General features: G+C 55.1%; 1 protein-coding gene across 9 annotated transcripts in view; it reads left to right on the plus strand.

Annotated features, from left to right (window-relative positions):
* Positions 1-21437, plus strand: part of LOC121274248 — a 110491-nt gene that overhangs the window by 66046 nt on the left and 23008 nt on the right. For all 9 annotated transcript variants that reach the window (XM_041181447.1, XM_041181446.1, XM_041181450.1 and 6 more), the window contains exons 24-30: positions 985-1058; positions 9363-9449; positions 10503-10563; positions 13994-14158; positions 16217-16377; positions 17003-17100; positions 18012-18099. In XM_041181447.1, the coding sequence (XP_041037381.1) occupies positions 985-1058; positions 9363-9449; positions 10503-10563; positions 13994-14158; positions 16217-16377; positions 17003-17100; positions 18012-18099 (734 nt within the window). The remainder of the gene's footprint in view (positions 1-984; positions 1059-9362; positions 9450-10502; positions 10564-13993; positions 14159-16216; positions 16378-17002; positions 17101-18011; positions 18100-21437) is intronic.

The following is a 21437-nucleotide window of genomic DNA, read 5'->3' on the forward strand; positions in this document are numbered from 1 at the left end:
GGATTACTAGCCCATTGATATAACCGCTACACTCCCGTACCCTGGATTACTAGCCCAGTGATATAACTGCTACACTCCCGTACAGAATAGTGTGAGTCAGCAGCGTCCCTATCTGTTGTCGAGCGCATTGATGGGGACGGAGGTGGGGAGATGGCTGACCGCAGCGGTGTAAGGTGCAGGATTAGAGAGGGTGGAACGCCGAGGTTGGAAGCAGCACCTTGATGTTTTGAGGGTTGCAGCCCGTGGTTGATTCAGCTCTCGGTCACCTGCTTTAGGACACGGCAGCTTTCGTCCCCAGCTGACCTTGCCCTGCACTTTCGTAACTGACATCACGGCGGGGCTGGCGTTGAGGGCGCCTTCGTGATTGGAAAAGAAGAGCCCTCGGACTTGGGCCTTTCCGCCTCCTGTGCTGTACGGTTCCATGGTGTCCAGAGGTGGAGTGGCCTTCTCTTGCGTTGTGTGCTGTGTTTCGTTTCACCTGTTGAGGAAATGGGAGGCTTCGAGGAAGGGGGTGGGGGCCGAGGGGGAGGGGGAGGGGGAGGTGCGGGTGGTGATCCGGGGTTGTGGGGTGGGTGGTGGGGTGGGGGGAGGGGGGAAGTAACAGTCTTTCCTTCGCTGGGATGCAGCTCGGTGTCTTCCCGGCGGCTGTCGGAAGGGCGAGGGAGGGGGGGGGGGGGACGCTCCCGGCCTCCCATCGGGGCTGGGGTTTCAGTCCCAGTGGCGCCATCCGACTGCTTGACACTGCCCTCCCCTCCCCCACACCCCCTTGCCCTGTAACTGGAACTTGCTCCGGGGCTGGGTGGGGTGCGGTGAACCCGTTGTGGCGGGGGCCGGACGCCTCGGCGCTGGCGGGTCTGGTTTCTGTTTGTGTTTTTGTACGTATAGCCTTGCCCGGGCAAACTAGGGTTTCTGATTCTGCTGAGTAAAGGCTCCTTTGATGTGATGAACTAACACACTCCGTCTGTATTTGAATGCTGTCTCCAGGTCAAAGCCGTGGTTTCGCCTTCGTGGAGTTTAATCACTTGCAGGACGCTACCAGATGGATGGAAGCCAATCAGGTTGCTCTGCTGCATTTGAACACACACAAGTACCACCTCTGTTAATTGGGAGACCCCCAATGCCTGGTTCACACGGGCGCACCAGCCCACCCCCACTCCCCACTCCCAGCCCTCCGCCAAGCGCCAGTCACACCCCCCCATCCCCCCCCCCCCCCACCGCAGTTACCTCCTCCCCACCGCACAGCCACAGCCAATCCCGAGGCGACGCCTTTCACGTTTCCCAGGCCAGGCCCAGAATCTCGAATTTGCATCGCTGCTCCCTCGGTGTTGGCCCGTTCCTGCCGCCTACTCGCCCGCCTGGCAGGATCCTTCCTCCCATCCTTTCTCCCAGCTGCTGCTGCCACCGCCACCTTCAGCTCAGGTTTCATTCCCCACCACCCCCCTGCTTCCAGCCCCAACCTCCTGTGGCCTCTCTCTTTCTCTCTCGCTCGCTCTCTCGCTCGCTCTCACTCTCCCCCTCTCTTTCTCTCCCTCGCTCTTTCTCTCTCTTGCTTTCTCTCTCTCGCTCTCTCTCTCTCGCTCTTTCTCTCTCTCGCTCTTTCTCTCTCTCGCTCTTTCTCTCTCTCGCTCTTTCTCTCTCTCGCTCTTTCTCTCGCTCTTTCTCTCTCTCTCACTCTTTCTCTCTCTCGCTCTTTCTCTCTCGCTCTTTCTCTCTCTCGCTCTTTCTCTCTCTCGCTCTTTCTCTCTCTCGCTCTTTCTCTCTCTCGCTCTTTCTCTCTCTCGCTCTTTCTCTCTCTCGCTCGTTCTCTCTCTCGCTCGTTCTCTCTCTCGCTCTTTCTCTCTCTCGCTCTTTCTCTCTCGCTCATTCTCGCTCTCGCTCTTTCTTTCGCTCTCGCTCTTTCTCTCGCTCTCGCTCTTTCTCTCGCTCTCGCTCTTTCTCTCGCTCTCGCTCTTTCTCTCGCTCTCGCTCTTTCTCTCGCTCTCGCTCTTTCTCTCGCTCTCGCTCTTTCTCTCGCTCTCGCTCTTTCTCTCGCTCTCGCTCTTTCTCTCGCTCTCGCTCTTTCTCTCGCTCTCGCTCTTTCTCTCGCTCTCGCTCTTTCTCTCGCTCTCGCTCTTTCTCTCGCTCTCGCTCTTTCTCTCGCTCTCGCTCTCGCTCTCGCTCTCGCTCTCGCTCTCGCTCTCGCTCTCTGTCTTTCTCATACCGCTCTCTCTCTCGCTCTCTGTCTTTCTCATACCGCTCTCTCTCTCGCTCTCTCTCTGTCTTTCTCTCTCTCTCGCTCTCTTTCTCTCTCTCTGTCTCTCGCTCCCTTTCTCGCTCTCTCTCTCTCAGTCTCTCTCTCCCCTCAGATTTTGAGCCTGGCACTTCCCCTTCCCCTTCCTCCTTGGGCAGACGGAACCCCCTCCACTTTGCCCCCTTCGCCTCCAGCTCTGGCCCCCACGCCCCACCCTGCTCAAGCCTCCACCGCAGCAGCGCCCACATTGCAGAACAAGGAGCAGGTGAGGTTGGTTTGTGAGGGGCTGGCTTTGGTGGTGGTGGGGGGAGATGCTAGCGAGAGTGAGTAGGCCGATGGCTGGGGGAGGTGGCGGGGGCAGTGCTGCAGATCCCGACACGCTGCCCCCGGATCTTCCCCCCCCCCACGGGTTTGGGGACCCGCCACCCCACGGTGACCCGAGCGACTTGCCGCTTCACCTTGGCGAGGCGAGGAGGGGCGGGGTCAACCTCTTGGTCGCAATCAAGGCTCGCTTCATTGTATTTGAAACCCCCTCCTGCCCCCTGGCCCGACCCCCACCCGCCCACCCCTCAAGACCATAGAAGCGGCGCAGCCTACTAAAGCCGACCATCTCTCAGCGATGGGGGTTCGTGTGGATCAGGCATCCATGTCTTTTAAGATGTCAAATGAATGATGATAATGCCAACGGAAAGCACACACGTGGGACTCTGTTTTCTACAGAAAATATCTTGCTGTTTTTATTTACAAATGCGTATAAAGTGTGGATAGCGTTGGCCGGCTGAACCTGTTTTATGTCTTTTTTATTTTTGGAAAAAAAAACCCAAAACCCCCCCCCCACCAAAACAAAAGAAAGCGCTGTTTGGAAAAGAGAGAGAGAGAAACAAAAAAACCGAGTGAGTTCTGGTGTTCCCAACAATTTGTTTTGTGGCTCCTGTGCGAGCTCGAGACCCGAGTCCAGATACCTAGGGGCTGCCCGTCTCTCCCAGCGGCGGATGGCGGCCGTCGCTGACTTTGCCTTCGGAGGATCGTACCTGCTCGCTCGGGCGGCGCTTCCCCTCCCCCTTCCCCCTTCCCCCTCCTCCTCCCCCCCTTCCCCCTTCCCCCTTCCCCCTTCCCCCCTTCCCCCCTTCCCCCCTTCCCCCCTTCCCCCTCCCCCCCTTCCCCCTCCCCCTCCCCCTCCTCCTCCTCCTCCTCCTCCTCCTCCTCCCCCTCCCCCTCCCTCGCATCCCCCCTCCCTCCCTGTCGGGCGGCTGGTTACAAACCGCCCCGGGGGCTCTGGCGCCCTCATTTCGGTGCTTGTCCCCCTCCCCCTCCACCTTCCCCCCGCCGCCCCCCCCCCTCTTTCCAGCCCAAGGGTCGTGGTGGCGTCACGGTTCCCCCCCCTCTCCTTCCGGTGTGGCCGGGATGTTTGGCGAGGAGGCTTTGGGTTTGGGATTGGGGGGGGAGGGGGGGGGGGTCGGTTTGGCGGGTGGGGGGGGCGGTGGGAATGAGAGGGACAGTTGCCCTCCCCTTCCCCCTCCCCGCCTCCTCTCCTGCCCAGTGTGTGCCTGGCGTTGGGTCTTGGTGGAGTGGCACAGGGAGGGGGAGGGAGAGGGGGATTGCTTGCCTTCCCCCACAGGCCTGCTCGGTGTAACGGTGGCTTGGTGGGGGCCGGTGGGGTGTTTGGGGGGGGGGGGCGTGGGGGTTGCGCAAGGGGCCTTGGAGGAGGTGAGGATTGAGCGGACGGTGAGGAGACGGCGAAGGGCCTCGTACCCCCCTCCCCCGCGACGATCGGCTTTCCGTGTCCCGGGCTCAGCGGTGATGGGGCTGGCGCGCCGACCTCCTGGGGGACCTATCGAAAGTGTGTGTATGTGTTTGTGTGTGCGCGTGGGGTGGGAAGAAACCAAACGGCCGCTCTCGATCCGAGCGGGGAGTAGTAAACCCCCACCCCCCGTCCCCCGACCCCCCTCCCTTCCCCCCCCACTCCGTTGGAGGGTTAGCGAAGAATCTGCCCAGTGTCGTGACACCGCCCGCCTGGGACCCGGAGTAACTTCAGCGGTTGCCTCAGCTCCTGGGGAGCGTGTCAGTGCAACACAGGCAAACGTGATCGGAGGAGGCGCAAGGCACTGTTCACAGAAACCCTCGCCCCCCACCCCCGCCCCTCCCCTCCCGCTGAAGTGGGACCTGACAGGGCTGGGCGGCGACGAGGGGGGTGGGTGGGGGCGCACAGATCAGACCCAAGTGTTTCGGGCGCAGGGCGTAGAGTTTGCTGCATCTGTGTTGATTCTCCTGGCCGCCACGCTCCTGGCAGAAGGGGGGGGGGTGGCGAGGTCGTAAACCTGTCCAGTGTGTTCTGAGTGCCTGCGGCATGATCCGAGCCGGGGCTACTGTTTGAAACCGAGCCGCTGGGAGATGGACTTTTGGTTTATCCGGGGAGCATCTTGTGTTAGAGGGGCCTCGGGCTGCCTGCCCATAGGGAGGGGCTGCCCCTCTGTAAAGAGCTCTGGGTAAATGTTGTGGATGAGAAGTGGAGGGCGGAGAAGATGTTTGCTTTATTGCAGGGGGCTGGTAAGATTCCCTCGCTGAGCGCCGACTAAGCTGTCCTGTTGCCGGTTTGATCAGCTCTCGAGAATAAATATCCCCCAATGGCCTTGGAGATGGCACAGAGAGAGAGAGGGGAAATCAGCCAGGGTTCCTGCTCCTGATCACTGTCCAGTGATCCCTGGGTTAGAGAGAGAGAGAGAGGGGAAATCAGCCAGTGTTCCTGCTCCTGATCACTGTCCAGTGACTCCTGGGTTAGGGAGAGAGAGAGAGGGGAAATCAGCCAGTGTTCCTGCTCCTGATCACTGTCCAGTGACTCCTGGGTTAGGGAGAGAGAGAGAGAGGGGAAATCAGCCAGTGTTCCTGCTCCTGATCACTGTCCAGTGACTCCTGGGTTAGGGAGAGAGAGAGAGAGGGGAAATCAGCCAGGGTTCTTGCTCCTGATCACTGTCCAGTGATCCCTGGGTTAGAGAGAGAGAGAGAGGGGGGAAATCAGCCAGGGTTCCTGCTCCTGATCACTGTCCAGTGATCCCTGGGTTAGAGAGAGAGAGAGGGGAAATCAGCCAGGGTTCCTGCTCCTGATCACTGTCCAGAGATCCCTGGGTTAGAGAGAGAGAGAGGGGAAATCAGCCAGGGTTCCTGCTCCTGATCACTATCCAGTGATCCCTGGGTTAGAGAGAGGGAGAAATCAGCCAGTGTTCCTGCTCCTGATCACTGTCCAGTGATCCCTGGGTTAGAGAGAGAGAGAGAGAGGGGAAATCAGCCAGGGTTCCTGCTCCTGATCACTGTCCAGTGATCCCTGGGATAGAGAGAGAGGGGAAATCAGCCAGGGTTCCTGCTCCTGATCACTGTCCAGTGATCCCTGGGTTAGAGAGAGAGAGAGGGGGGAAATCAGCCAGGGTTCCTGCTCCTGATCGCTGTCCAGTGATCCCTGGGTTTGGGAGAGAGGGGAAATCAGCCAGGGTTCCTGCTCCTGACCACTGTCCAGTGATCCCTGGGTTAGAGAGGGAGAGAGAGGGGAAATCAGCCAGGGTTCCTGCTCCTGATCACTGTCCAATGATCCCTGGGTTAGAGAGAGAGAAAGAGGGGAAATCAGCCAGGGTTCCTGCTCCTGATCACTGTCCAGTGATCCCTGGGTTAGTGAGAGAGAGAGAGGGGAAATCAGCCAGGGTTCCTGCTCCTGACCACTGTCCACTGATCCCTGGGTTAGAGAGAGAGAGAGAGAGAGGGGAAATCAGCCAGAGTTGCTGATGATGGCCCAGGGTGATGCTGTAATGATTTATCTGTGGGCAGATGGCCAGCTGACGCTGACTGTTCACTCTGGTACCTGAAGATGGCCACTTGGTGGGACCCTGCAGGGTGCTCAGGTTCAGGAGAGGAAGGGCGGAATTAGGATTAATGTTTAAGCACCAGTCGTGTTGGTTTATGTGGGATCTATTCCTCCTCAGTGTTTCTGTCAGAGGCCTTTTTGAACTGCTTGGTTTTATCGCGGATGGAATGAAACAGCAATGATGATAATACTGTTACAGGATACAGTCCTTGTTAGCAGTCTTTCATGTCCTGTGGTTTTTCTAGCTCTGCTGTAAGATTTGACCTCTTGAGGCTTTGTGGATTGTGTCTGTTGAACTCCAGGGAATGTCCATTCACTTGGAATGCCTCCTTTCCCATTCGTCTCACTCCGATTGGCATCACTGTCTTCATCTGTTGACCCAACAGTGGGATCTCTGTCACGGTTCCACTGACTCTCATTCCCTTTCCAGATCCCTGTCCAGGTCATCACTTCTCACCTGTTATTCTTTAGATAAACCACTCCCTGAAGCTCTCCATTAAATTCCAGCCTGTAACTCACCAACGCTCCCTAGGCAGCACCGTCCAAACCCACGACTGCTATCATCTAGAAGGACAAGGGGAGCAGACACAAGGGAACACCACCACCTGGAAGTTCCCCTCCAGGCCACTCACCATCCTGACTTGGAAATATATTGGCCGTTCCTTCACTGTCACTGGGCCAAAATCCTGGAACTCCCTCCTTAGCAGCACTGTGGGTGTACCTACACCACACAGACTGCAGCGGCTCAAGAAGGCAGCTCACCACCACCTTCTCAAGGGGGAGTTAGTGGTGGGCAATAAATGCTGGGCCCAGCCAGCGACACCCACCTGCTGTAAATGAATTTTTAAAAATATATAAAGCCCCCCGAACCCCTCGATTAGATTCCAGTCTGTAATTCACTCCCAGGTATCTGTTATTCTATATATAAACCACCCCGAACCCCTCGATTAGATTCCAGTCTGTAACTCACTCCCGCGTATCTGTTATTCTATATATAAACCCCCCCCCGGACCCCTTGATTAGATTCCAGTCTGTAACTCACTCCCGGGTATTTGTTATTCTATATATAAACCCCCCGAACCCCTCGATTAAATTCCAGTCTGTAACTCACTCCCGGGTATCTGTTATTCTATATACAAACCACCCCAAACCCCTCGATTAGATTCCAGTCTGTAACTCACTCCCAGGTATCTGTTATTCTATATACAAACCACCCCAAACCCCTCGATTAGATTCCAGCCTGTAACTCACTCCCGGGTATCTGTTGTTGTGCGTCTACAAATTGGGTGTTTGCAGACCTGGTGAGTGATCATTCCCTAAATGCCTGTGTGCATGAAGGAGTCTTGATAGAATTGGAGTTCTGCTCTGGGTCTTTCACTTGCAGTTTTGGTGGTTGTGCTCTTGCAGAGAGAGGGGTGCTTCAGTCGATGCGAGGCGAGCGGTGGGCTCGCAGATTGTGTTGATGTGGCCGCAGTCGCAGCAGGAATATCCCCCACCTCCCCATCTCTGATTTGAAACCTCCCAAAAAAGTTGGGGGGTGGGGGGGTACTGTGCAGCTCCGCCTCACAGAAATTCAGTTCCCACTAGATTTCTGCTCAGCTCGGAGTGGGGCGTTACTCAGTTGGTCTCAACGCCTCCCCTCCCAGGGTGGACAGGCCCCGATCGTCCCTTCCCGCGGCAGACTGACACCGAAAGACGCTGAGTGCGTCAAGTTCGGAGGGGCGTGGAGACCTGGGGCTCGGCGGTGAGGTTCCTGCAGTCGAATAGCCTGCCCTGGGGTTTGCCGGGGGGGGCGGGGGGCGGCACTGGGGTGTCCGGGTCCGCGCTTCTTCGGCCAGGCGTTGCGAGAGCGCCGGCCGTCGCCTTCAGAAGAGGGGAGGCCCATTGTAATCCTGCTGCGACTGATCGCCGGCCGTGTCTGGTTGTGGCACGGGCGTGGCAGTGTTGGAGACTGCACCGGCCACCTGTTTGGTGTATTTGGTGTGAAACAGCGAGTGTGAGCCGTCACAGGGCCTGGTGCGCTGACAGAGAGCGTGGTGCTGCTCTGAGTTTTGCGCCCTTCTGTCCCCACCCCGCTCTCTCTCTCTCTCTCTCTTTCTCTTTCTCTCCTCTTTCCTCTCTCTCTCTCTCTCTCTCTCTCTCTCTCTCCACCCAGTTTGTTGTCTCTCCCGACTTCTGGCCTGCGTGCTGTGTTTCTGGGTTTCTGGGTTGGAAGCTGCCTCCGTTGCGCTGAGGGCCTGGGGTGTTGGGGTGGGGGGGTGGGGTGGGGGGTTAGGGGTAAGGGGTGTGGGGAAGTGGCCGGGCTGGAGGGTGCGGCCAGAGTCACCAGCTCCGCGGACAGTGCCACCGCCGATGCAGTTCACCCTCGCCTCCCCCTCCGCAAGCTGAATCGACACCGAGATACGCAGCGCTTTCTGTTCTCCCGGGGAGTCGGTGGTGGTGGGGGGGGGGGGTGGGGGGGGGGGGTGGGTGCGGGATGCGGTTTGTGGGGGCAATATTCCCACCCCCACCAAAACCCCCGGTACGCGCTCGGCTTCCTGAAACGTTGGCAGCTTCTGACCCGGGACTCGGTCTCCCCCTTTCCTCTCCGATCCGCTGTTGTCATCGAGTATTCCCCAGGTGGCTTGCTTCCTTCCTTCCTTTCCTCTCTCTTCACCGTTTCCCCCCCGCCCTGTCGGTTGGCCGCCTGGCTGCCTCAGGCCCTCCATTGCTTATCCTTCAGACGAGGGGTGGCAGGACTCGGTTGTGTGTGTGTGTGTGTGTGGGTGTGTGTGTCTGTGTCTGTGTGGGGAGACGGGACGGTGGAGAATGTGTACCACAGTGGGTGTGTGTGTGTGTGTGTGTGTCTGCCTCTGCGTGGTGCGCGCATGTGTGCCTGCGCCTGCTGGTGTTTTGAAACCTCCCCAAGTGGTCATTTGTCATCTGAAAACGAGTTCCTGCTCTCTCTTCATTTCCAGAAGAAAGGTTGTTGCCTCTCAGAGGAGGCAGGGTTAGTCTTCCCGTTCTGTCTGCCAGCCTCAGCAAGGATGGTGGTCACTATTGTTAGGTGGTGAGAATTCATTCGGCTGAAGGCCGGGTCCCCTTGTTCCACAGTTGAAGGGCTGCAGCCGTTTATTTTCTTAATTTGTTTTATTTTGTTCTCTGATCTGTCGCCGCCTTTGTTTTGTTTTTATTCCTCTCCAAAGCAGAAGGTTTTTATTTTTTTTGCACAAATGAGGCATGAAGTGGGGAGCCTTTGTCCCGAGGCAGGAGCTCACTTTGTCACTCCTGTGTTTCTTGCAGCACTCGCTCGTTATTCTCGGCCAGCAAGTCTCCATGTACTACAGCGAGCCAAAGCCCAAGGCCAACGAGGATTGGCTTTGTAACAAGGTAAGGACTTTGCTGCGGTGTCGGAGGGGGTCGGAGGGTCAGCGCTGAGGGAGCGCTGCACTGTCGGAGGGTCAGTGCTGAGGGAGCGCCGCACTGTCGGAGGGTCAGTGCTGAGGGAGCGCCGCGCTGTCGGAGGGTCAGTGCTGAGGGAGCGCCGCGCTGTCGGAGGGTCAGTGCTGAGGGAGCGCCGCGCTGTCGGAGGGTCAGTGCTGAGGGAGCGCCGCGCTGTCGGAGGGTCAGTGCTGAGGGAGCGCCGCACTGTCGGAGGGTCAGTGCTGAGGGAGCGCCGCGCTGTCGGAGGGTCAGTGCTGAGGGAGCGCCGCGCTGTCGGAGGGTCAGTGCTGAGGGAGCGCCGCGCTGTCGGAGGGTCAGTGCTGAGGGAGCGCCGCGCTGTCGGAGGGTCAGTGCTGAGGGAGCGCCGCGCTGTCGGAGGGTCAGTGCTGAGGGAGCGCCGCGCTGTCGGAGGGTCAGTGCTGATGGAGCACCGTAATGCTGCAGGTCCCTCCTGTCCCTCTAGCTGGACGTAAGAGATCCCACAGCCCCTGTTAAAGAAGAGCACGGGCATTACCCTCAGTATCAAGGCCAGTATCATGGCTTTACTCTGTATCTAAACCCGTGCTGTACCTGTCCTGGGAGTGTTTGATGGGGACGGTGTAGAGGGAGCTTTACTCTGTATCTAACCCCGTGCTGTCCCTGTCCTGGGAGTGTTTGAAGGGGACAGTGTAGTGGGAGCTTTACTCTGTATCTAATCCCGTGCTGTCCCTGTCCTGGGAGTGTTTGATGGGGACAGTGTGAAGGGAGCTTTACTGCATATCGACTCTCCAGTCATGTTATCGTACTGTCACTGGTGATGTGCCAACATTTCCAACGATCAGCATCACCCTTCTTCCCCTTGGATTAGTTTGAGATGTTATCTTGTGCAGAATTGCCCTTACCTTTGCCGACACAGTCCTCTGCGCACCGGAACAGTTGGTTATCTTGAGCTGAGTGTGAGATGCAATGAGGTCCCTGTGTCAACGTTGCCCTACTTTAAACTGTGACGTTCCCTTGCAGTGCGGTGTGCAGAATTTTAAACGGCGTGAAAAGTGCTTCAAGTGTGGTGTCCCCAAGTCAGGTGAGTGCAGTTGGAATTTGTGATCTGCTTTTTGCAACTTGGCATTTACCCTCCACAAGGGAAAATCGGCCTAATCTTTTTCCCGCAGCCTCTTCCGACGTCATTAGAGACCAACATTGACCGATGAGGCAGGGTTAATTAATGACCTCTAGTGAAGACACCCCATTGGCAGCAGTGATCATAATATGATTGAATTTTCCATTCAGTTTGAGGGAGAGAAGAGTGGGTCTGAGACAAATGTTTTAAGCTGAAATAAGGGCAATTATGAGGGTATGAAAGCAGAGCTAGCGTAAGTGATCTGGCAGTTTAGTTTAAGGGATAGGTCAGTGGTGATGCAGTGGCGGACAATTAAGGGGATATTTCAGAACGCACAGAATAGACGCGGGAAAGAGGCAAAAAAACAGCAAAGAACAACTAAAAGATTAAAGAGGTAAAAATTAGAGCAGGAGAGAAAGCTAGCTAGAAATATAAACGATGGTAAAAGTTCCGATTGTTATTTTAAAAAGAGAAAGGGTTAACACAGTGAGTGTTGGTCCTATAGAAAATGAGTCTGGGGGTTTAATAATGGAAAACAAGTTCCTGGGTTGTGATGGATTTCATCCTAGGGTCTTAAAAGAAGTGGCTAGTGAGATAGCTGGTGTGTTGGTTTGAATTTTCCAAAACTCACCAGATTCGAGGAAAGTTCCATTAGATTGGGAAATAGCGAAAGTAACTAAAGCGGGAGGGAGACAGAAAGCAGGAAACTACAGGCCGGTTAGCTTAACAACTGTCGTAAGAAAAATGTTGGAAGTTATTATTAAAGAGGCTATAACAGGGCACTTAGATAAATTCAGGGCAATCAGGCAGAGTCAACATTTCCCTTTTGTGAAAGGGAAATCATGTTCAATCAAGTTAAAGAAGTAACAGGTGCTGTGGATAAAGGGGAACCAGTGGATGTGCTGTACCCAGATTCCCAGAAGGCATTTGATAAGGTGCCTCATCAAAGGTTATTGCAGAAAATAAAAGCTTGTGGTGTAGGGGGTAACACATTGGCATCGGTGGTGGATTGGCTGACCAACAGGAAGCAGAGTAGGCATAAATGGGTCTTTTTCAGGTTGGCAGGATGTGACGAGTGACAGGCCACAGGGACCAGTGCTGGGGCCTCAACTCTTTACAATCTATATAAATTATTTGGATGAATGTGGTGAGCAATTGCAGAGCACTGAGATACAGAGGGATCTGGGTGTCCTAGTGCATGAATCACACAAGGTTAGTGTGTGGGTACAGCAAGTAATTAGGAAAGCTCATAGAATGTTATTTAGTGTGAGGGGAATTGATAACAAGAGTAGGGAGGTTATGCTTTAGTTGTACAAGGCACTGGTGGGACCACATCTGGGGTACTGTGTACAGTATTGGTCACCTTATTTAAAGAAAGAAGGATGTAAATGCATTAGGAGCTGTTCAGAGAAGGTATACCAGACTAATACTTGGGCGGGTTGTCTTATGAGGAAAGGTTGGGCAGGTTAGACTTGTATCTGCTGGAGTTTAGAACAGTGAGAAGCGACTTGATTGAAACCTTTTAAGATCTTGAGGGGTCTCGACAGGGTGGGTGTGCAGAGGATGTTTCCTCTTGTGGGAGAAACTAGAACTAGGGGGTCACCTATTTAAGAGAGAGATGAGTAGAAATTTATTCTGCAAGGGTCGTGAGTCTTTGGAACTCTCTTCCTCAAAAGGCGGTGGAAGCAGAGTCTTTGAGTACTTTTAAGGCAGAGGTGGCTAGATTCTTGATTAACAAGAAGGTGAGAGGTTATCGGGGGTAGGTGGAAATGTGGGGTTGAGGTTATAATCAGGTCAGCCGTGATCTTGTTGAATGGTGAAATAGGGCTCGAGGGGCCGAGCGGCTGCTACTCCTAATTTGTATGTTTCGATGACATGAATTCTTCCTTGCACTTGGACCTCTCTGTCTCCTACACTGTTCACTTTGTTAATGTGACATTTCTGTTTACGATTTAAATGAAGGAATTGGATGTTTACATCATTTATTGGTTAGGTGAATGTGCAGCCAGGATTACTGCTCCAATGCAGGTTCCACCCACCCCCGACCCTGCACCAAGTCAGCCAGTCGCATCCCAGGATTCAGTGGGGCCACAGTGATTGCCCTGGATCACTGGCCAGTTGCCACTGTGTTAGAGAGGGGATATCAGCCAAGGCTTCTGCTCCTGATCATTGTCCAATGATCCCTGGGTTAGAGAGAGAGGGGGAAATCAGCCAGGGATCCTGCTCCTGATCCCTGTCCTGTGATCCCTGGGTTAGAGAGAGAGAGAGGGGAAATCAGCCAGGGTTCCTGCTCCTGATCACTGTCCAGTGATCCCTGGGTTAGAGAGAGAGAGGGGAAATCAGCCAGGGTTCCTGCTGCTGATCACTGTCCAGTGATCCCTGGGTTAGAGAGAGAGAGAGGGGAAATCAGCCAGGGTTCCTGCTCCTGATCACTGTCCAGTGACCCCTGGGTTAGAGAGAGAGAGAGAGAGAGTGAGGGGAAATCAGCCAGGGTTCCTGCTCCTGATCCCTGTCCAGTGATCCCTGGGTTAGAGAGAGAGAGGGGAAATCAGCCAGGGTTCCTGCTTCTGATCACTGTCCTGTGATCCCTGGGTTAGAGAGAGAGAGAGGGGAAATCAGCCAGGGTTCCTGCTCCTGATCACTGTCCAGTGATCCCTGGGTTAGAGAGAGAGAGGGGAAATCAGCCAGGGTTCCTGCTTCTGATCACTGTCCAGTGATCCCTGGGTTAGAGAGAGAGAGAGAGAGAGAGAGAGAGGGGAAATCAGCCAGGGTTCCTACTCCTGATCACCGTCCAGTGACCCCTGGGTTAGAGAGAGAGAGAGAGAGGGGAAATCAGCCAGGGTTCCTGCTCCTGATCACTGTCCAGTGACCCCTGGGTTAGAGAGAGAGAGAGAGAGAGAGAGGGGAAATCAGCCAGGGTTCCTGCTCCTGATCACTGTCCATTGATCGCTGGGTTAGAGAGAGAGAGGGGAAATATGTGTGTACATTATCGTGCCTGTACCGCTTCTTTGAAAGATCTATCCAGTTAATCCCCACCCACGCCATTGCCCTGCAAATTTTTCCTCAGGTAAAAAAAATTCTCCTCATCTCCCCCCCCCTGGATCTTTTACCGATTCTCTTCAATCTGTGACCCCCCCTCTGGTTACCGACCTCCCTAGCACTGGAAACAGTTTCTCCTTATTTACTCGATCCAAACCCCCTCGTGATTCTGAATGCCTCGATTCAATCTCCCCCTTAACCTTCTCCGGTCTAAAGAGAACAATCCCAGCTTCTCCCAGTCTCTCCACACGAACTGAAGCCCCCCTCACAGCTTTCTGGTAATTCTCCTCCACACCAACAGGATTGCGTACGATGATCAGATGTTTAATAATGTGACTCATTCACCAATTTGTAGAAGGCGAGCTGCGGCTGGTAAGCGGAAGGAAGGACCTGCAGCTACCCCTCCCGGAGGGCCCACAGCCTTTACTCAAGTTCCCACAGCCGTTCCAACCCCCACAGTTACATCAACAGCACATGTTACACAGTCAGCAGCAGCAGCTCAACGAGAACGCCAACGACAGTAAGTACAGGATTGCTTCAGCCTGTCTGGGAGAACTGCGGTACTGTACAGGTGGGGACGGGTCTGTCACTGTATAACGCTGGGGTACAGTACTGGTGGGGACGGGTCTGTCACTGTATAACACTGGGGTACAGTACTGGTGGGGACGGGTCTGTCACTGTATAACACTGGGGTACAGTACTGGTGGGGATGGGTCTGTCACTGTATAACACTGGGGTACAGTACTGGTGGGGTCGGGTCTGTCACTGTATAACACTGGGGTACAGTACTGGTGGGGACAGGTCTGTCACTGTATAACACTGGGGTACAGTACTGATGGGGATGGGTCTGTCACTGTATAACACTGGGGTACAGTACTGGTGGGGACAGGTCTGTCACTGTATAACACTGGGGTACAGTACTGGTGGAGACAGGTCTGTCAGTGTATAACACTGGGGTACAGTACTGGTGGATTCGAGTGTGTCACTATAACACTGGGGTACAGTACTGGTGGGGACGGGTCTGTCACTGTGTAACACTGGGGTACAGTACTGGTGGGGACGGGTCTGTCACTGAGTAACACTGGGGTACAGTACTGGTGGGGACGGGTCTGTCACTGTGTAACACGGGTACAGTACTGGTGGGGACGGGTCTGTCACTGTATAACACTGGGGAACAGTACTGGTGGGGACAGGTCTGTCACTGTATAACACTGGGTACAGTACTGGTGGTGCTGGGTCTATCACTGTATAACACTGGGGTACAGTACTGGTGAGGACGGGTCTGTCACTGTGTAACACGGGTACAGTACTGGTGGGGACGGGTCTGTCACTGTGTAACACTGGGGTACAGTACTGGTGGATTCGAGTGTGTCACTATAACACTGGGGTACAGTACTGGTGAGGACGGGTCTGTCACTGTGTAACACTGGGGTACAGTACTGGTGGGTATGGGTCTATCATTGTGTAACACTGGGGTACAGTACTGGTGGGGACAGATCTGTCACTGTGTAACACTGGAGTACAGTACTAGTGGGGACGGGTCTGTCACTGTATAACACTGGGGTACAGTACTGGTGGGGACGGGTCTGTCACTATAACACTGGGGTACAGTACTGATGAGGACGGGTCTGTCACTGTGTAACGTTGGGGTACAGTACTGGTGGGGACGGGTCTGTCACTGTATAACACTGGGGTACAGTACTGGTGGGGACGGGTCTGTCACTGTGTATAACACTGGGGTACAGTACTGGTCGAGACGGGTCTGTTACTGTATAATACTGGGGTACAGTACTGGTGAGGACGGGTCTGTCACTGTGTAACGTTGGGGTACAGTACTGGTGGGGACGGGTCTGTCACTGTATAACACTGGGGTACAGTACTGGTGGGGACGGGTCTGTCACTGTGTATAACACTGGGGTACAGTACTGGTGGGGACGGGTCTGTTACTGTGTAACACTGGGGTACAGTACTGGTGGGGACGGGTCTGTCACTGTGTAACACGGGTACAGTACTGGTGGGGACGGGTCTGTCACTGTGTAACACTGGGGTACAGTACTGGTGGATTCGAGTGTGTCACTATAACACTGGGGTACAGTACTGGTGAGGACGGGTCTGTCACTGTGTAACACTGGGGTACAATACTGGTGGGTATGGGCCTATCATTGTGTAACACTGGGGTACAGTACTGGTGGGGACAGATCTGTCACTGTGTAACACTGGAGTACAGTACTAGTGGGGACGAGTCTGTCGCTGTATAACACTGTGGTACAGTACTGGTGGGGATGGGTCTGTTACTGTATAACACGGGTACAGTACTGGTGGGGACGAGTCTGTCACTGTATAACACTGGGGTACAGTACTGGTGAGGATGGGTCTGTCACTGTATAACTCTGGGGTACAGTACTGGTGGGGACGGGTCTGTCACTGCATAACACTGGGGTACAGCACTGGTACCTCCAGCGGGTACTGAATGTGAATGCCTCTTCTTGCTCTCGCTGCTCCCTGTCTGTATGTCGGAGTCTCGAATGCTATGCAGCAGAATTGCCTGATTAAACATTGTGCTTTTTTCGCCTGCCAGCTGTAATATTGCGGAATTTGAACCCCCACACGACCCTGGATGTGATCCTCAACGCATTGACTCCCTATGCGGTGCTATCTCCCTCCAATGTGCGTCTCATCAAAGATAAACAGACCCAGCTGAACAGAGGGTTTGCATTCATACAGCTTTCAACCATTGTGGTGAGTCCTGGGCGCTTGTTTGTCATATAAGAGCTTTAGCTTTCGATCCAAAACTAGTGTTCATCAGCTTAATGTTCGCATTGGCTAATTAGATCATTTCAATATCAGGCAAATACACTTGAGACAGGTACAGCACGGGGTTAGATACAGAGTAAAGCTCCCTCTACACTGTCCCCATCAAACACTCCCAGGACAGGTACAGCACGGGGTTAGATACAGAGTAAAGCTCCCTCTACACTGTCCCCATCAAACACTCCCAGGGCAGGTGCAGCATGGGGTTAGATACAGAGTAAAGCTCCCTCTACACCATCCCCATCAAACATTGCCAGGACAGGTACAGCACGGGTTTAGATACAGAGTAAAGCTCCCTCTACACCATCCCCATAAAACACTCCCAGGACAGGTACAGCCCGGGGTTAGATACAGAGTAAAGCTCCCTCTACACTGTCCCCATCAAACACTCCCAGGGCAGGTACAGCACGGGGTTAGATAGAGTGAAGCTCTTTGTGCACTGTTCTGCCCCGTTGACTGTCCTTTCACCCTAGCGAATGATGACATGTTTTCCTGAGTTATGAATTTGTTCGGAGTTTCTGCTGCTGAAATGGATTTTTTTCTCTGTTTGAAGGAAGCCTCTCAGCTGCTTCAAATCCTGCAGTCACTGCAGCCACCTCTCAACATCGATGGCAAAACCATCAATGTGGAGTTCGCAAAGGGCACAAAGAGGTCGGTGTAATGCTACCCTGTAGCTTAATATAGAAATGAGCAATGTGTATTCTGGAAATAGTTTTCACAGACTCAATGGAGAGCAACCACTCTGCTGTTTATCCAGTGGTGACTGCAGGACGCATGTGTCCAGCTAAGCGCCAGAGGGGTGCGGCGCTCCCGCAGCGCTGACCCTCCGACAGTGCGGCGCTCCCTCAGCGCTGACCCTCCGACAGTGCGGCGCTCCCTCAGCGCTGACCCTCCGACAGTGCGGCGCTCCCTCAGCCCTGACCCTCCGACAGTGCGGCGCTCCCTCAGCCCTGACCCTCCGACAGTGCGGCGCTCCCTCAGCGCTGACCCTCGGACAGGGCGGCGCTCCCTCAGCGCTGACCCTCGGACAACGCGGCGCTCCCTCAGCGCTGACCCTCGGACAACGCAGCGCTCCCTCAGCGCTGACCCTCCGACAGCGCGGCGCTCCCTCAGCGCTGACCCTCCGACAGCGCGGCGCTCCCTCAGCGCTGACCCTCGGACACTGCGGCGCTCCCTCAGCGCTGACCCTCCGACAGCGCGGCGTTCCCTCAGCGCTGACCCTCCGACACTGCGGCGCTCCCTCAGCACTGACCCTCCCACAGTGCGGTTCCCCGTAAGTATGGTTGCGAGTTGCGGTGTTGGGGTGGTTGGGCCTGTTGCAGTATCTCCCGATGACCCTCCGGCTGGGAGGTGAGAGTTGCGCCGCTGAGCTGTGGATGACATGTTCGCCTGCGAGGTGGCATTCAGGGAATGTGGAACTCAATGAAACGTGATATTGCTGACTGGTCAGCCGTCGCTCTGCTTGCCTGCTGTGCTGGAAAGTGAAGTCCGTGTCTGGTACAGATTCACCAACGGAAGGTCTCTGACTCTGAATTCCTCTTTCTGTCCCCTTCCCGCTGCAGGGACGTGGTGCTGACTGATGGCAGTCGGGCAAGTGCCGCCTCTGTGGCTAGCACGGCGATCGCAGCTGCGCAGTGGGCAGTCAACCAGGTGAGTGGGAGGGCCCTCCGCCTGGTGGGAGGCAGGCCCCGAGAGGGTGGTGTAACCCGAGTGCTTTTCTCCAGGGAATCACGGTGGGTGGGAGGGCTGATCATCTCCGCCAGAACGCAGGAGCAGGAGCAGACCGCTCAGCCCTTCGAGCCTGCTCCACCGTTCAGTGCGATCGTGGCCGATCTTGAGCTTCAGCTCCCACTTTCCCGCCCTCTCCCCCCCTGTATCCCTCGATTCCCGGAGAGAGACCAAAAATCTGCCCGTCCCAACCTTCAGTGCCTTCAATGATGGAGCATCCACAACTCTTTGGGGGAGAGAATTCCAACGATTCACAACCCTGCGAGTGACGAAACTTCTCCTCACCTCAGTCCGAAACGATCAGCCCCGTTATCCTGAGTCTCTGACCCCCGTGTTTTAGATCCCCCCACCCCGAGCAGGGGAAACAATCTCTCCGCGCCCACCCTGTCAAACCCCTTCAGAATCTTGTACGTCTCAATGCCATTGCCTCTCATTCCTCTAAACTCCAGAGAACATCGGCCCAATTCACTCAGCCTCTCATCGTAGGACAACCCCCCCTCCTCATCTCAGGGACCAATCGAGTGAACCTTCCCTGTACCTGCCTCCGACGCGAGTCTATCCTTCCTTAAATGTGGAGACGAAAACTGCGCATAGAATTCCAGATGTTGTCTCACCAAAACCCCGTACAACTATAGCCAGATCTCTTCCGCGTATAAAAGCAAAAATGGTGCGGATGCTGGTAATTTGTAAGAGTTTGAAGAGGAGTCACACGGACTCGAAACGTTAACTCTTGTTTCTCTCTTCACGGATGCTGCCCAGACCTGCTGAGTCTTTCCCAGCGCCTTCTGTCTCTTTATCCTTTGTACTCCAGTCCCCTCGCAATAAAGAACCAACATGCGATTTCCCTTCCTAATCGCTCGCCGCACCTGCGGGATAGCTAGCTGCGTTCCTTCGTGCGAGCACACCCGAGTCTCCCCGAGCATCGGCGCTTCCAGGTGCCTCCACCCTCCTGTGTTTACTCCCCAGCCCCACCTCCGCACGTGGAGCGGAACGATTGCTGGGATGAGGGACCCCCTCCTGTGAAGAGGGGTCCAGCAGAACAGGCCTTTTGTTCCCTGGGGTTGAGAGGAGTTGAGACGTGATTTCATTGAAACAGGCAAGATTCTTAAGCGGTCAACAAGGTAGACACTGAGAGGGTGTATTTTCCCCTCCTCGTGGAATAAAGAAGGTGGGGCGTGTGCAAAGCCCAGGGATCCAGTCGGTGGCCGTTGCCGTCGACTGCGCGTTAACCACACAGTAAAGCAGCGAGCCGCCGCTGTCAGGCAGACAAAATGGCGGGGTGGGTGGGTGACAGGGAAATGGCGGCGCAGGGGACAGGTGACGCGATTGTCATCGGTCACGAGCTCCATCTTCAGTGGCTGCTGGAGACACACGTTAACAATGGCGCCGATCAATAGGAACCGCTACCACCTGTACTTCGAGGGGTTTGCATTGATATAACGCCCTTGTTCGCTTCCTGAAGAGCTCTGCAGCCAATCCTGCATGTCTTTCTTTGAAGCGCGCTCACTGTTGTGATGCGGGAAACGCAGCAGTCTAATTTGCACACAGCGAGCTCCCAACAGAATCTCGCGGTGCAGGAGAGGCCCTTCGGCCCATCGAGTCTGCACCGACACGTGCGAAACACCTGACCGACCTACCCTAATCCCATTTACCAGCACTTGGCCCATAGCCTTGAATGTTATGACGGTGCCAAGTGCTCATCCAGGTACTTTTTAAAGGATGTGAGACAACCTGCCTCCACCACCCTCCCAGGCAGCGCATTCCAGACCCTCACCACCCTCTGGGTATAAAAGTTTTTCCTCCCATCCCCCCTAAACCTCCTGACCCTCACCTTGAAATTATGTCCCCTCGTGACTGACCTTTCAACTAAAGGGAACAGCTGTTCCCTGTCCATGCCCCTCGCAATCTTGTACACCTCGATCAGGTCGCCCCTCAGTCTTCTCTGCTCCAGCGAAAACAACCCAAGTCTATCCAACCTCTCTTCATAACTTAAATGTTTCATCCCCAGGCAACATCCTGGTGAATCTCCTCTGCACCCCCTCCAGTGCAATCACATCCTTCCTATAATGTGGCGACCAGAACTGCACACAGTACTCCAGCTGTGGCCTCACCAAGGTTCTATGCAACTCCAACATGACCTCCCTACTTGTGTAATCAATGCCTCGATTGATAAAGGCAAGCGTCCCAAATGCCTTTTTCACCACCCCACTAACGTGCCCCTCCGCCTTCAGAGATCTATGGACACACACACCAAGGTCCCTTTGTTCCTCATGGCATTTCCTAGTGCCATGCCGTTCATTGAACACTTCCTTGTCAAATTACTCCTTCCAGAGTGTATCACCTCACACATTCCAGGGTTAAATTCCATCTGCCACTTACCTGCCTATTTGACCGTCCCGTCTATATCTTCCTGTAGCCCAATATACTTAGCCTCACTGTTAAGCCCCCAGCCAATCTTTGTAGTCATCCCACAAACGGCGACGTGAGGAATGATCCAAGAACCTGACGAGTAGAAGCAGGAGTTTACTTTTTTTTTATTCATTCACGGGATGTGGGCGCCGCTGGCCGGGCCAGCATTTATTGCCCATCCCTAATTGCCCTTGTCCAGAGGGCATTTAAGAGTCAAGCACATGGCTGTTGGCCTGGAGTCACGTGTAGGGCCAGACCGGGCACGGACGGCAGATATCCCTCCCTGACGGACTCACGTGGCCACCGAGCGTCTGTTTGAATCCGTTTCCTGTGATTTTGGTCGGGGGATAAATATTGGCCCCAGGACAGCGGTGGGGGGGGGGGGGGGAGAGGGGGAGACTCCACGACCCCGGCCCCGCACAACATCCCACACCACCAGCCCCGCCCCAAACGCTCTTCTTCCAACAGTGGGCCGTGGGATCTCTTGTGTCCACCCCCAGCCCCCACAGCTTCACGGCTGGTCCCAGAGATGGCGCGGTGCTCCCTGGCGTCAGCCAAGGTGTTCGTGTCCAGGGTTGTGGAGTGCACAAAGACACGGCTGAGTGCAGAATTGGACTGGCGTCCGGCGCCCTGCCGCTGCGCGTGTGTGAGGCACCGGACGCCGGCCCTGACTGTATAACCCAGCCCTCCCCCAGCGGGCAGGCGTTGGGTGGGCTGGGGGGTGGTGGGGGCGCCCTTCAGTCAGAACAGGAGAGATCTCGTAAAGTGGCACCTGCTACCGGAACCCGATGCGAGTCAAGTTGGTAAAAAAAAAAACGCATTTCCAGGCTGTGGTCACTCTGACCTTTGTT

Source organism: Carcharodon carcharias (assembly GCF_017639515.1).
Source record: "Carcharodon carcharias isolate sCarCar2 chromosome 35 unlocalized genomic scaffold, sCarCar2.pri SUPER_35_unloc_4, whole genome shotgun sequence".
Lineage (NCBI taxonomy): Eukaryota > Metazoa > Chordata > Chondrichthyes > Lamniformes > Lamnidae > Carcharodon > Carcharodon carcharias.